The 13,422-nt window shown below is 53.0% G+C and overlaps 1 protein-coding gene across 9 annotated transcripts in view; it reads left to right on the top strand.

Moving 5' to 3' along the window:
• The window catches only part of DIP2A (disco interacting protein 2 homolog A), a 117,693-nt gene extending 105,026 nt beyond the window's left edge, over positions 1-12,667 (top strand). For 7 of the 9 annotated variants that reach the window (XM_053902921.1, XM_053902920.1, XM_053902916.1 and 4 more), the window contains 11 exons: positions 800-909; positions 1,387-1,517; positions 2,430-2,598; positions 3,156-3,326; positions 4,437-4,466; positions 5,315-5,376; positions 6,052-6,109; positions 7,955-8,029; positions 9,228-9,402; positions 10,068-10,191; positions 10,704-12,667. In XM_053902921.1, coding sequence (XP_053758896.1) covers positions 800-909; positions 1,387-1,517; positions 2,430-2,598; positions 3,156-3,326; positions 4,437-4,466; positions 5,315-5,376; positions 6,052-6,109; positions 7,955-8,029; positions 9,228-9,402; positions 10,068-10,191; positions 10,704-10,956 — 1,358 coding nt within the window. In that variant the 3' untranslated portion in view covers positions 10,957-12,667. The remainder of the gene's footprint in view (positions 1-799; positions 910-1,386; positions 1,518-2,429; positions 2,599-3,155; positions 3,327-4,436; positions 4,467-5,314; positions 5,377-6,051; positions 6,110-7,954; positions 8,030-9,227; positions 9,403-10,067; positions 10,192-10,703) is intronic. The other 2 variants (XM_053902918.1, XM_019434649.2) reach the window with 1 other exon arrangement.
• The last annotated feature ends 755 nt before the right edge of the window (positions 12,668-13,422 follow it).

Here is a 13,422-nt window from a genome sequence, read left to right as displayed (position 1 = left end):
GTCCAGGGGCCCCCGGGCGGGCTTAGGAGCAGACTGGCTCCAGAGGGTCACATTGCTTCACCAGCTTGCTACGACGTGGGTGGGCCCCAGCCCTTGCCTCACTTGTGTCTGCCTCACGGTCTCATAGGAACCATGAAGCGCGGCAGCCCTGAGGGCCTGGCCCTAGTGCTGTCTCTGCGGTCAGAGTTCTTGTTAACACTGGCTCTGCCACAGGCTCTGTGACCTCCAGTAGGTCCCTGCACCTCTGAGCTCTCCCGCTGCTAAATGAAGCGGCTTCCTGTTCGGCTCTCATGACTTGTCTTCCCTCTGTGTCCACTTCACCCACTGTCACCACACATTCAAAGCCGTCACGGTGGGTCTGCTCCACATGACATTTCCTTGAAGGTTAAAATGAACTTCCGGGGCACCTGAGTGGCTCAGTCATGTGGGCGACCGACTTCAGCTCAGGTCATGATCTCACGGTCTGTGGGTCAGAGCCCTGCGTTGGGCTCTGTGCTGACAGCTCAGAGCCTGGAGCCTGCTTCGGACTCTGTGTCTCCCTCTCTCTCTGGCCCTCCCCTGCTTCCTCTCTCTCTCTCTCTCTCTCTCTCTCTCTCTCTCTCTCTCTCTCAGATAATAAACATTAAAAAAAATTTTTTTTACATGCACTTCCCCATGTACCCATGTGGCCTGCTGCCTTGAGGCCTCCCTCTGTTCTGCACTCACTCTCCCCCAGACTCCCCAGGTATGAATCCTGTTTCCTTCCTCCCTATGAGAGCCTGAAGTAGCATTAACATTACTGGTGTCTCTGGTTCAACAGATGACATACCAAAAAAGAAGGTGGCTAGCATTTTCAGGCCACCGTCCCCAGACCTGCTCGCATACTTGGATTTCAGCGTGTCGACTACAGGGATCTTAGCAGGTGTGAAGGTGAGCCCTGTGATCATAGCTCTTACTTGCTTCAGCCTTTGATGGGGTGGGCGGAGAGGATGGTGGGTGTGGGTTTATGCAGGCCCTCACTCTTATCCACAGCTTGAAGCAACAATACTGTTCCTTGAAGTCTGTGTTAACTACCAGTAAACCCCCCAAATTAGGTGAGCCTGAGAATAGTGCATATTTTGATGTTCTGTGGTAACATCTAAACTCAGATTTACGACTGTCTTTGGGAGCAGGTGGCTTTCATGAGTCTGTCTCCTCACCAGGAGCCAAGAGCTCCATTCAATTTTTTTATTATTCTGAAATCTCATTTAGAAGGTTTTTAGTGTACATTTTCCTGTGTATTATTTGGTTTGTATGCAGATTTGAGCAGCCACCCTTTAAGGAAATAAACGTGCCTGGCGGCCGTGGTTGGCGGCCACTGTTCTCTCTCCCCTCACGTCACTGACCGGATCTTTCATTGTACTTCAGATGTCGCACGCAGCCACAAGTGCCTTGTGCCGCTCCATAAAGCTACAGTGTGAGCTGTACCCCTCGAGGCAGATCGCCATCTGTCTTGACCCCTACTGCGGCCTTGGCTTCGCCCTGTGGTGTCTGTGCAGGTGAGTGTGCAGATGAGTGTGCGGGTGACGTTGCAGGTAGTGTCTCTGCAGGTGGTGTGCAGCAGGTGAGTGTGCAGGTGCCATGCCCACCTGCAGGGCTGGAATTGCTGCTGTAAGTCTTTGGAGCTTTGGTGCTCATTTTTGATACTCACGAGCCTAAGATACACATATGAGTGGGTTTGTTTGGGGGTGAAAAGGATTCGAGGCTGGGTCTGAAATTGAGTAAAAGAGTAAAAGTATATTTTTCATTAAATATAAACAGTACTCATTACTAGTAATAGGGAAGAGACTACTTAATTTCATCAGATACTAGGAAGTAGTGACAAATCTTTGGAAGAAGAAAGCCAGGGACTCCAGCCGGCAGACCCTGACCCAAACTGTGATCCCGGATCCTTCTGAGGTGCTTGGAGGGAGACTAAACCCCTGTATATCACCCCTGCTCCTGCCCCCACTGCCCCAGTACTTTCTTTTTTTTTTTTTTTTAATGTTTATTCATTTTTGAGACAGAGAGAGACAGAGCATGAATGGGGGAAGGTCAGAGAGAGAGGGAGACACAGAATCTGAAACAGGCTCCAGGCTCTGAGCTGTCAGCACAGAGCCCGACGCGGGGCTCGAACTCACGGACTGCGAGATCATGACCTGACTGAAGTCGGCTGCTCAACCAACTGAGCCACCCAGGCGCCCCAACCCCAGTACTTTCTATCGAAACTCCCACTTGACATTAGGGCACAATTGCGTCCTGTTCTGGCTAGAAAAGAAGTGCCCTCAGAGAAGGAGGAGAGAGGTGGGCACCCCAGGCCCTTCTGGCGCAGGTGGACAGGGCATCCCTGAGGCTCATGGGCCGAGGACTGACACAGAGCCGAGGCCGCAGCTGTCCTGCTGTCCTGACCCTCCCTGTGCTCTCTCTCACAGCGTCTATTCCGGACACCAGTCAGTCCTGGTGCCCCCGCTGGAGCTGGAGAGCAACGTGTCCCTGTGGCTGTCAGCCGTCAGCCAGTACAAGGCCCGCGTCACCTTCTGCTCCTACTCCGTGATGGAAATGTGCACCAAGGGCCTGGGCGCGCAGACCGGTGTCCTCAGGGTGAGCGCAACCCCCTGTCTGCCACTGAGGCCTGCCCTGCACCCTGCTTTCCTTCATCTCAAAGTGCCCAAACCAGGGGCTCCTGCGTTGGTTCTAAACTGGGCCCCTGGGAACGTTTAAAAAAAAAAAAACCTCCCAAGATCTGTTCAAGCCGTTTATGGAAACAGAGAAAACCCTTTCCAGGAGTTGAGCCGCACTGGCTTCATGGGCCCTCTTCCCTGCACCTCTAGAGGTCACTCCCTTTATCGGCACAGCCCACACAGCAAAGGAGAGTGTGAGACCCAGGCAGGGGTGCAGGGGCCAGAGTGCAGGGGTACCGGGGAAGGGGGGGCGGGTCCTATACTAGCTCTGAGCAGTGCACCTCAGGGTCCCCTGAGGCCTGGGGTGGAGCCAGAGCTGTGTGCAGGGGCGGGAGCCACCTGGATGCCAGGAGTGGGGGGCGGGGCACCCTCCAGTGCATCCAAACTTAGGACCCTGAGGAACCAGGACCAGCTGGGGAGGTGGGATCTGCATCTCCACTGGGACTAGCCTCCCTGCCCTGCCCTCCCTGCCTGCAGACGAAGGGGGTGAACCTGTCCTGCGTGCGCACCTGCATGGTGGTAGCTGAGGAGCGGCCCAGGATCGCGCTCACACAGTCCTTCTCCAAGCTGTTCAAGGACCTGGGGCTGCCAGCGCGCGCTGTGAGCACCACGTTCGGGTGTAGGGTCAACGTGGCCATCTGCCTCCAGGTAAGGCCTGCACCGGTCTTCTGCAGTCCTCGTCCTCCCTGCGTGCGCTGTCCTCCCTGCTTGCCCTCTGAGCCCTTGGTGTTTTCACTTACACAGAACCGGTCAGCTTTGTGAGCCAGGAGGTTGTTATTTAAAAGATGTTCTAGTCTTGTTGATGAACAAAGGCTTACTTGGAAATAACACAAGTTGTTCTTGAACAGTGACTATTAACTTACCGGGAAAAATCTCAAAGGATACAATATGTAGCTAATTTTTTAAAGCAAGATAAACTTGTAAAGACAGTTAGCAATTTTAAATTGAAACATTAATTAATGTGGTGATTTGTATTGCCCTAAATTAGTTTTTGAAACATTAAGGTATTTTACTTATTAAAAGGAAACACGAAGTTTCAGAAATTGAATAGCTCACTTGTAGTGCTGTTTACTGCTTCTTCAGATGACTGGCTGTTTTCCAGATTTGGTGCTAGTATCTCCATTTCACTTCTTTCTAAAAACATACTGAATGCCTTACTCCACGAAGTGGTTCCAGAACTACAGGGCAGAAGAGGCACCACTGGAGCCAGAGCGGGCCCAGATCCCGGGCTGTTGCCAGGCTTCCGGGGCCTTTGCTCAGCCCTGGTCCTTGGCCGGGGCGCACCTGCCGGGCACAGGGCAGGTCTTACATGCAGAGACTGTCCTCCTGTTCTCCTGGCATTGCTGCTGATGTCCTCTCAACCTTGAAGACTGCTATCCTCTCCAAGCCACAGACCCTTGCTATGTGGCAGGAGGAGGTGGGCTAGGGTCCTCTCCTAATATCCCTCTCTAGTGTAGAAAGTATGACTGAGCATCGGTCAGGCTGTTGATGCACAGTTAGCGGCTCTAAGTGAAGACCTTACTCTCTGCTCAGCATTTACTCAATATTTGAAGGTATCTATTCTATTGTCGGCGCGTGGGATGCCACGTATGATTGCGAAAATCTTAATGGATTGTTCATGTTTGCGCTTTGAGATGCAGTGACGTATTTTGCTTTCTCTTACTGTGTGTTTCTCACGTGGCCTGTTGCTTTCTGTTTGTGTTTCCTGTGGCTGTCTCCTCCCTGTCTCGCTCTGCTGGCCTTCTTTGCCTCTGTCAGCCCAACAGGCTGGGAAAGCTGGCTGAGCAGGTACGACCTTGACCTCAACCTCAAGGCACCTCTGTGCTTCCCCCATGAGTTCATGTGACCTTCTTGTGAATTCCAGACAAATACATGTTTCCTTTGCTGTCTGACTTTGCTCACAGTGGATGTTATTGGCATGTTATATAAAAGCTCCCTTGAAACCAAATATAAGAGCAAAGCTATTTTCAAAAGAATTTAACAGTCCTAGCGTTACCTCTGGAGGAAGAGCAGTGTTTGGTCTCAAACAATCATTGTTGTTTTAATTCCAGGGCAGACATAGGCTACACTGTCTGGCATCTTTAGACAGTGATGTTGACCAGAGTGTCCATTTAATTCGATGTTTCTTATCGATTAAATGGAACATATAACATCCTCGGCAGGACCAGTGCCCAAGTGTCTGATGAGAGGAGAGCAGGGAGACGTCCTTCGGGCCGATCCCTGGGAGAGCCTCTGCCATGCTCAGCCCTCAGGAGAAGCCGGTCGGCTGGTGAGAGGCCAGGCCCAATCTGACGGCTGGTGAAAATGCCTTCCAAAACCTACGGTGGTGTTTTCACCAAGCACAGAGTATAGGGACCAGCAGGAACAGACAAGTGTTAGAGCAGACACGTAAAACTGCAGGACTTGAGATTTCCAGTCAGTGTTATTGGACAAGTCTCTGAATGTTGTCAAGCCACATAGATGTTTGGACAGAAGCCATCCATGCCCCTGGGCATGCTCAGTGCCCTGAGCAGAGCAGCTGCCTTCCTGGGCGTCCCCTGAGGACCCAGGAAGAGCTGTCACACGGCTTGTGCCCGTGTAGATGGGGACACACTCCTGAAAATGAGATGAAGGTCCTCTGCTGCTCTCCTTTCCAGGGCACGGCCGGCCCAGACCCCACCACCGTCTACGTGGACATGAGGGCGCTGCGCCATGACAGGTGAGGGTCCGCCACGCCCACAGGTGAAGTTCTGCAGGCTGGGTCTGCCCTGCCTGGACCTCCCAGCACCCCGGCGTTGGCAGCTGGCTGGCTGAGTCCCCTGGGGGAGCCTGGGCTTCCTTCTTGTTCCCTTGTGTCAGCACAGCTCAGGCAGCATCCCGGTATCTGTTGTTCCCATGACCAGGAGGGATGATGTCAGGTACGAACACTTGGCATGTGTCTTCTCGTGGGATAGAAAACAGGCAAACCAGCCAAGGCAAGGATGTTTTCCACATGATACCATTTTAAGACAGGACTTAGTTTTTACATCAGTAAATGTGTGCTGGGGGCCACGGTATGTACCTGTGAGTCTGGGTCCCTCCCAGCTCTGAAGCTTGATCCTGGCTCTGGATCCTCAAACGTGGCCATGCTGCAGCTTGAGGTAAACAGTGGTGAAGCCTCCTGGAGTGGGGCCATCTGGTCCAGGGAGGGCCCCAAGAACCCTAGAGCAAGCCCCTACCCTGAGCAGTGGCATGTAAGCCAGGCAGCTGGGGCTGGTGCATGTGGAGCTGGTAGTCGCTGCTCCAAGGTCACAGCAAGGTCGTGAGCAAAACCCTGGAGGTGTGGTGTTGTCCACTGACTGACCGTTACAGTGATAATCAGTTTCTGATTACCTTTTCCCTTGTTAATTTTTAGGGTACGTTTGGTAGAACGGGGTTCTCCGCACAGTCTGCCATTGACGGAGTCTGGAAAGGTAGTGGAAGCTGGGACTTACACCCAGGTCCTTTCTTATGTTAGCCCCTGGTGGGTGCTGAGGGCTAAAAATGTCCTAATGGGGGCACCTGGGTGGCTCAGTCGGTTGAGCGTCCGACTTCAGCTCAGGTCATGATCTCACGGCCTGTGAGTTCAAGCCCCGCGTCGGGCTCTGTGCTGACAGCTCAGAGTCTGGAGCCTGCTTTGGATTCTGCGTCTCCCTCTCTCTCTCTGACCCTCCCCTGTTCATGCTCTGTCTCTCTCTGTCTCAAAAATAAACATTAAAAAATAATAATAATAAATAAAAATAAAAATGTCCTAATGGACACAGGTCGACTGTGGTTGGGACTGGGCTGATGCAGAGGGCTCCTCTCCTCCCCACTAGCACACACAAGGACACCTCTGAGCTAACGCCTAGAACGGGAGGGCTTCAGGTACAGAAGCCCAGAAGGATCTCCCACTGTGGGGCTTGAGGCCATGGGCCTCTTGGTTCGGGGCCCGATGCCTTCACGGGTATCTGGAGAGCAGGCGTCCTCAGAACCAGGGAATGTTTGAGGAAAGAAGAGTACCCACACGGCCCTACCAGGCAGTGATGAAGATGGGGATATGGCCTGGGTGCTGTGACTAAGCTGCTGGGCACCAGGAGACAGCAGGTTCGAGGGCGGGGCTGTGTCCCCAGTGTGGCCAGGAACAGACAGCCCCCAGTCATAGGGCTTCCCACGGCTCTCGCCGCACATCGTGGTAGGGTCGAGAGCACAGGTAGTGACCTGTCCCAGACCTACACAGTCCCAGAGGCGAGACGTGGAGGCTGGCATAGCTCACGCAGCCTGGAAGGGCTGCCCCAGCTCTGCTCACACACCCTGGTGGTCACAGCTGCCTCTAGGGAGGCAGGGAAGTGCCCAGAGAGGGACAGGGCAGTGGGGCAGCAACAGGACCAGCCCATGGGTCTATGGAGGGGTGGGTGTGGAGGGTGAAAGGTCAGGCTCCTGAGGAGGGACAGCCGCAGTGACGTGGGGCAGAAGTCTCAGCTGTTGCAAAGGTCCTGGAGTGGGAGTGGGAGCTGCAGAGGAGCCAGTGTGGCTGAAGCTGCGGGGGGAGGTGGGAGGGTGACCATGGGCAACAGCGCCTGCATCCACACCTTCCCGTGACCCTTTGACCCTTCCCACCTGCCTGGAGGTCCCCACTGACCTCTGTTTCATATGGGGAAGCCACCTGAGACAGAACAGGTGTCTGGGTGGCCTGACAGGGGCCCAGGCTTGGGGTCCCCTGAGCTGAGGCACCTCCCCTGGAGTGTTCTCCAAGGCTGCTGGGGAAGAGCCGGTGCCCCCGTGTGCCTGAGCCAGCCGTGCCCTGTTGGCTAGCTTCCCGGTGCAGGACTGGGGCTCATGGGGCCGACAGAGCCCCTTGCAGGCAGGCGTGATGTGTGGACGGCACCCCACATTCGTGTGCCCTACAAGGGGCAGGTCGTCGTCTTGTGTCCTTAATGAAAGACCTCAGGTACGGCAGATGCTTACGGAAACAAACCCTCCTCACCCCTCTTGAAATCCAAAATACGGTCGGTTCTTAGGAACTGGGATAATTTTGCTAAGATTCACTATTTATTTTACCTATTAAAGGGTCTCTTATGGGGGTGGCTGGGTGGCTCAGTCCATTATGTATCCAAGTCTTGATCTCAGCTCAGGTCTCGATCTCAGGGTCATGAGTTCAAGCCTGCTGTGCACTGGGGCATGTAGCCTACTTTAAAAAAAAAAAAAAAGTCTCTTACTTCGATTAAAATTCAAAGTCAAGTTTAGGTTGGTTTCTAACCATCCCCATCATTAACATGTGCACGTCACTCTCCTTCCAGATCCTCCCTGGGGTAAAGGTCATTATCGCGCACACGGAGACCAAAGGGCCCCTTGGAGACTCACACCTGGGAGAGGTAAGGCAGGGGACCCGGAGCCCCCATGGCCTCAGCAGCTGTCCCTTCCCTTCTCCCCTATCCGTCCCAGAGTCGGGAATTCTCAGCAGAGGATTTTGGGTCCTGCAGGATGAAGCCCACCCCAGGGTTGCCCTCCAGCAAAGGGAAACCTCAAGTTCTGTAGGAACTGGGGGGCCTGAGGAGCTGCACAGAAACTGCACCTCCCCTAGAAAAGCAGTCCCTGAGGGAGGGTCCTTGACACCCAGAGGGTGCAGGCTTTGCACGAATGCGTGGGAGTGGGTCTAGAGTAACGCGGGGCAGGGGGGACTGTCCCCCAGGAGCCTAGTAGAGGCCCGAGTTGGTCTGTTACGATGGGTTCCAGGCCTGCGGGCATGCCAGGAGGGTACAAGGACCCTTGTGGTCCCGGTGGATGGGGGCTCGGGGGTATTTACACAGGGCCTCCCAGAGGTCGCTTGGTGTCCCGATTGGAAGGTGTGCCTGTGCCAGGGCTGGGTGTGGTCAGCATGGGGCCTCCCTCAGCCGTCCCTCTTGCTGGCCAGCTGGACCCTGGCCTGTTAGGGTAACAGTTTGCCCCCGAGATAGTCACAAAGGGTCTGTGCCAGGTTGGGAAACCCACCTCTTGGCAGAAGGCCTGTTGGCTGCCTGCGTCTAGAGCCAGGCGCTCAGTCTGGGGAGGAGACTGTGGGTCCTGGATGGGCCCAGTGTGTAGAAGGACTCCCTAGGGGACCCCACAACACTCTGGGTACTGCTAGCACGGGTGCGGCAGACAAGGGTGCGTGGATGCATGTGAACTTAGCATGTCTGCAGGGCGAGTGTAGTGGCCGTGCCCGCTCCGTCCTGTGAGCCCTCAGCCCCTTCACCGGTCCCTCTGTGGATGTGGGACGAGCTCCCGACTCCTTCTCACTGTCAACAGTAGTTCGACGTTAGCAGCAGGGAGGCGCCTCTGTGAGCTCATCCGTGCCACAGAGTCCCACCGGTGGCTCCTAGGGCGAAGGAGGGGTCGCTTCGCTCCAAGGAGAGAAAAGCTGCTTGTCTGCTTTCTCTGTGCCTGCAGTTTTGCTCGAGCCACAAGACGAGAGACACTGAAACAACTCCCCCTCCCCCTGCCTTTGTTCACTCGGCCAGTGGCTGTCTCACGGCAGAACCTGTGCCCAGCGTTTGTGACGTGCCAACATTCTTGTCCCCTGGGCCCCACCAGATCTGGGTGAGCAGCCCCCACAACGCCACCGGCTACTACACGGTCTATGGGGAGGAGGCGCTCCACGCTGACCACTTCAGTGCCCGGCTGAGTTTTGGAGACACACAGACCATTTGGGCAAGGACTGGCTACCTGGGTTTCCTTCGAAGAACAGAGCTCACTGACGCCAGTGGAGGTGAGGGTTACCTTTCACCCCCTGCACACGGGCCGCATGTGTGGTGGGGTCCATCCACACCGCACGGGAGGCCTGCCGCTGTGGCCCGAGAGTCTGACGTTCATGCCTCAACAGCTCAGGGACTCCTGCTGACCCCTCACCCTGTGCTGTGAGCGTGTATCTTCAGGTGCGGGGGTGAAGGACTTGGGGGTGCTCTGATAGCAGTTTTCTCTGAATATTACTGTTTTGCCACTGTGGGTGTCCCTCACCGGCCTTGGACCCTCGGCCTCTGCTGAGGATGTGGGGGTGTTAGTGATCAGGCCACCAGGCCCTCCCCTTGCATGACCCTGAAAGTTGCAGGGTCCCCGAGGCCACAGCAGGTTTACCAGATCGAGTCAGAACTTCTGGTGTCCCTACAGATGCTGTTTTGTTTCCAGACATGGTACAGATTATTTCTAAATATGTGTTCACACGTTGGCCTGACTTTCCTGAGGTGTTCCTGGCTGCAGAGGCGCCCTCGCGTGGGACCGAGGGGACGGCACCACCTCCAAGGAGGCCCAGTTGTCACCTGCTGTGTGGACAGCGGGGCCCCGTCCCACAGAGCGCGGCTCGGGGCTGCTGCGGATACGTGGAAGGTGCCGCCGTTCCCCGGGTGCCCTTCTGAGGTGTTTGCACCGTGTTCACAGAGCGGCACGACGCGCTGTACGTGGTCGGATCTCTGGACGAGACGCTGGAGCTGAGAGGCATGCGCTACCACCCCATAGACATCGAGACGTCCGTGGTTCGAGCCCACAGGAGCATCGCCGAGTGGTGAGAGCCACGTCCCGCCCTGCCCGGTAGCCCCTGTCCCTGCAGCCTCTGTCCCTGCAGACGCTCTCCACGGGGGGGTGTGCTGGCGGACACCTGCCTCTCCGGCAGCAGACCCCAAGCCCCTCGCAGCCTCTTTCTCGTTTCCCGACCACCTGTAAAGCAAGAGTCTGGCCCCCAAAACATGAGGTGTCTACAGTTATCCTGAAGTGTTTCTGTTTTTAATGTGAATTTTTACATTTAAGTGGTCATGACTCACCATGACTTCACTTTGAAGGGAGCTTGAATTGGGACACATACAGCTTTCAACATCAAATAATACTATTGGTTCTTATGAAGGACTTCAATTAGAATACAGATTCCCATAAAACACATTTAGCCCAACTTCAAATTATGTTGGGCAGTAGTGCAGGCCAACTACCCTGTACCTGCACCATTTCCCACTTGTCCATTTGCTCCCAGAAGCCTGTGCCCGTCCCATGCATGATGCCATCTACCCCTCCCTGTCCCTGCAGTGCCGTGTTCACCTGGACCAACCTGCTGGTGGTGGTGGTGGAGCTGGATGGGCTGGAGCAGGATGCGCTGGACCTGGTGGCCCTGGTGACAAACGTCGTGCTGGAGGAGCATCACCTGGTCGTGGGTGTGGTGGTCATTGTGGACCCAGGTGTGATCCCCATCAACTCTCGGGGCGAGAAGCAGCGCATGCACCTGCGCGATGGCTTCCTGGCTGACCAGCTGGACCCCATCTATGTCGCCTACAACATGTGAGTGCCGCCTGTCGACCCCACGTTCCTGAGACAGGTGTGGTCCCCGGCCTCCTGGTGCGGGAGCCGGTCAGAGGTGTTGGGGCTTGTGAAGACACCACACTGTCTGCAGCCACCAGAAAAGACTCCAGTCTTCATGGAATGCTGTGCCCTCTGCTTTTACGGACCCGTCCCAAGGATCCCCAAATCTCATTTTAGGAGCCACTTCCTGACTATTTGAAGAAATGTTTTCATCTTCGAGGACCTTTGTCAGTCGGTATTTGAACAGGTGGGCGCCCGCGAGGGGGCCTGGAGTGGCTGCGGCAAGGGATCACGAGCGCTCTGCTGTGCTGCGAGTTTGCACTTGTTTTAGGCTAAAAATACCATTCTTGATTTTAAAAATTCAATTATTTATTCTCACTTCAAATGACAACTTCATGTATAGAATTCCTGCCAGAAAGAACTTGAGGCCCCTGGGGAGGAGCAGAGTGATGGAGGGAGGCAGTCCTGGCCTGCCCTCCCCACTCTCAGACCCGAGGCCCCGCTGTGGCCACACGGCACTGCCTCTGCTGGTTTCATTATTGAAACAGGTGTGCCCAGTTGTCTGCATTTGTTGTCACGAATACTCAGTAAGTGCCATTTGGGGCTGTCAGCTTAGACGCGTTGTTTGGGGAAGATTAACCAGCATTTAGTCTGAGACGACTGTCCCAGCTTTGTGACTCCATGCTGTGCCGTTACAGTACCTGTTGTGGTAACTCCACAATATGAATTCTTCTCGGTACATGGAATTGTGTTGAATTGTTACTTTTATTACAGTTCGACAGACTTGGAAGCATTGGCGGCAGCGTCTGAGGCTTTCAGGTCGTTCGTGCTATTTGCTGAGCGCCCTGCATGCAGTCTGGGGGCTGCGGAGAGACCCCTGCCCGCCTGGCGTTCGCAGTTTCAATTGTGTGCCTATAAAACTTGGCCAAACCATATTCAGTTATTTTATTCAAACTTGATGAAACTGATGTAATATAGTAAACCTAAATCAAAGAAGAGAATGTAAAATCCTTTAGATACTTTTAAGAATTTGAAGCGAAGCTCAAACCTTAAGACAGATTATTTTTATATAGCTATTAAAGAGTGTTATGAAGTTGTGGGGTTTGGGGGGGATTGAGGGTGGGAAAGTTTATGAATTATGCATGCTTCCTAGGAACAACCAGGCTTTTCAGGAATTAGCCTGGAACAGTGCCTAACAAAGCTATTATTAATTCTCTACCATTTTAAATTCACCACCAAATGGGTCTGGCTAAGTGGGCGGACTCTCACATCCTACTCATATTTGGCTACAAATAGCACGTGCATAGTAGTTCTGTTGCCTGTGGTGTTGAGCTGCGGCTAGTATGTCACAGCATACTGGAATTCTAATAACTATTGTAATTATGTACAGAATCTGTGTAACTTATTGTCTGACATACAGAGGTTCTAGCGGCGGACTCATGGACATTCCTTAGAACGGGATGGCCAACGGGGAAAAACTACCTAACCCTAATCTTAATGTTGTAGTTTTATAGCAAACAAATACTGTAAAATTTTTGTATTGAAAGGTCAGTGGCAGTAAGACAAGGTGTCTTGTAAATTCAGATTTTAAGAAGCGCATTAAAATGTTTTAAAAGTACTCTCTGGGAATTCTGTATATCACACTAAAATTTTTTTATATCATTATGTTAATAAAAGGTATTGACTATTTGTAATTCTGCACTTTGAAATGTGTGAAAATGTTTTTTAAATTACCCCATATAGGATGTATTTTATCATGCGTTTTTTTTTTTCTGAATATAAAAGCATTTATGCCGATAGCATAAAATCTACAAAGCACATTCACGTGTAAAGAAGAAAATTAAGATCTCCTATCATCCTACCTCTGATTAATCGCAGCATTAGGGTTTAACAAAAATCCTTTCAGGGCTTAATTTTTTCTTTTTAAGGATTTTTACAAAATTAGGATCATATGGTTTTATATTAGTTTTTGTACTTAATAAATTACAGACTTTTTAATCTATGATATATATCTTCTACATGTTTTAACAACCGTGTCTTACGGGTGTGCTGTGACTGAAGGTCGTTTTCCTCTCGCTGTCCACACCAGCACTGAACACTACACCTCAGCAGTGCCGAGTCCTCACGTCCGCGGCGACAGGTGCTGCCTCGGGCGCGGGTCCTTCAGGCAGAGTGGACAGGTCAGAGGTCATGCCCTGTGTGAAGCGTTGGGTGCCTTCTGCCCTCCAGAAGGGTAGAAGGGCCTCTTCCAGCAGCCTGACAGATTAAAATAAGTCCTTGCCAAATTACAGTCAAGTAACTGTCACGTCTAGTCACGTTAAAGATGTTTTCATGTGTCGTTTTTGTTTCTCATTTGTATTCGGATCCAGCAATTCTTACTGCACTCAAAGGTTTTTTGGTTGATTTGTAGGAACCATTTTACATTAAGAATCATCACATCTCAGGGCGC

Source organism: Panthera pardus, unplaced genomic scaffold (assembly GCF_024362965.1).
Source record: "Panthera pardus isolate Hobbes unplaced genomic scaffold, ASM2436296v1 HiC_scaffold_16, whole genome shotgun sequence".
Classification (NCBI taxonomy): Eukaryota; Metazoa; Chordata; class Mammalia; order Carnivora; family Felidae; genus Panthera; species Panthera pardus.
The sequence above is the reverse complement of the archived record's forward strand: the minus strand, read 5'-3'. Positions and strand labels throughout refer to the sequence as shown.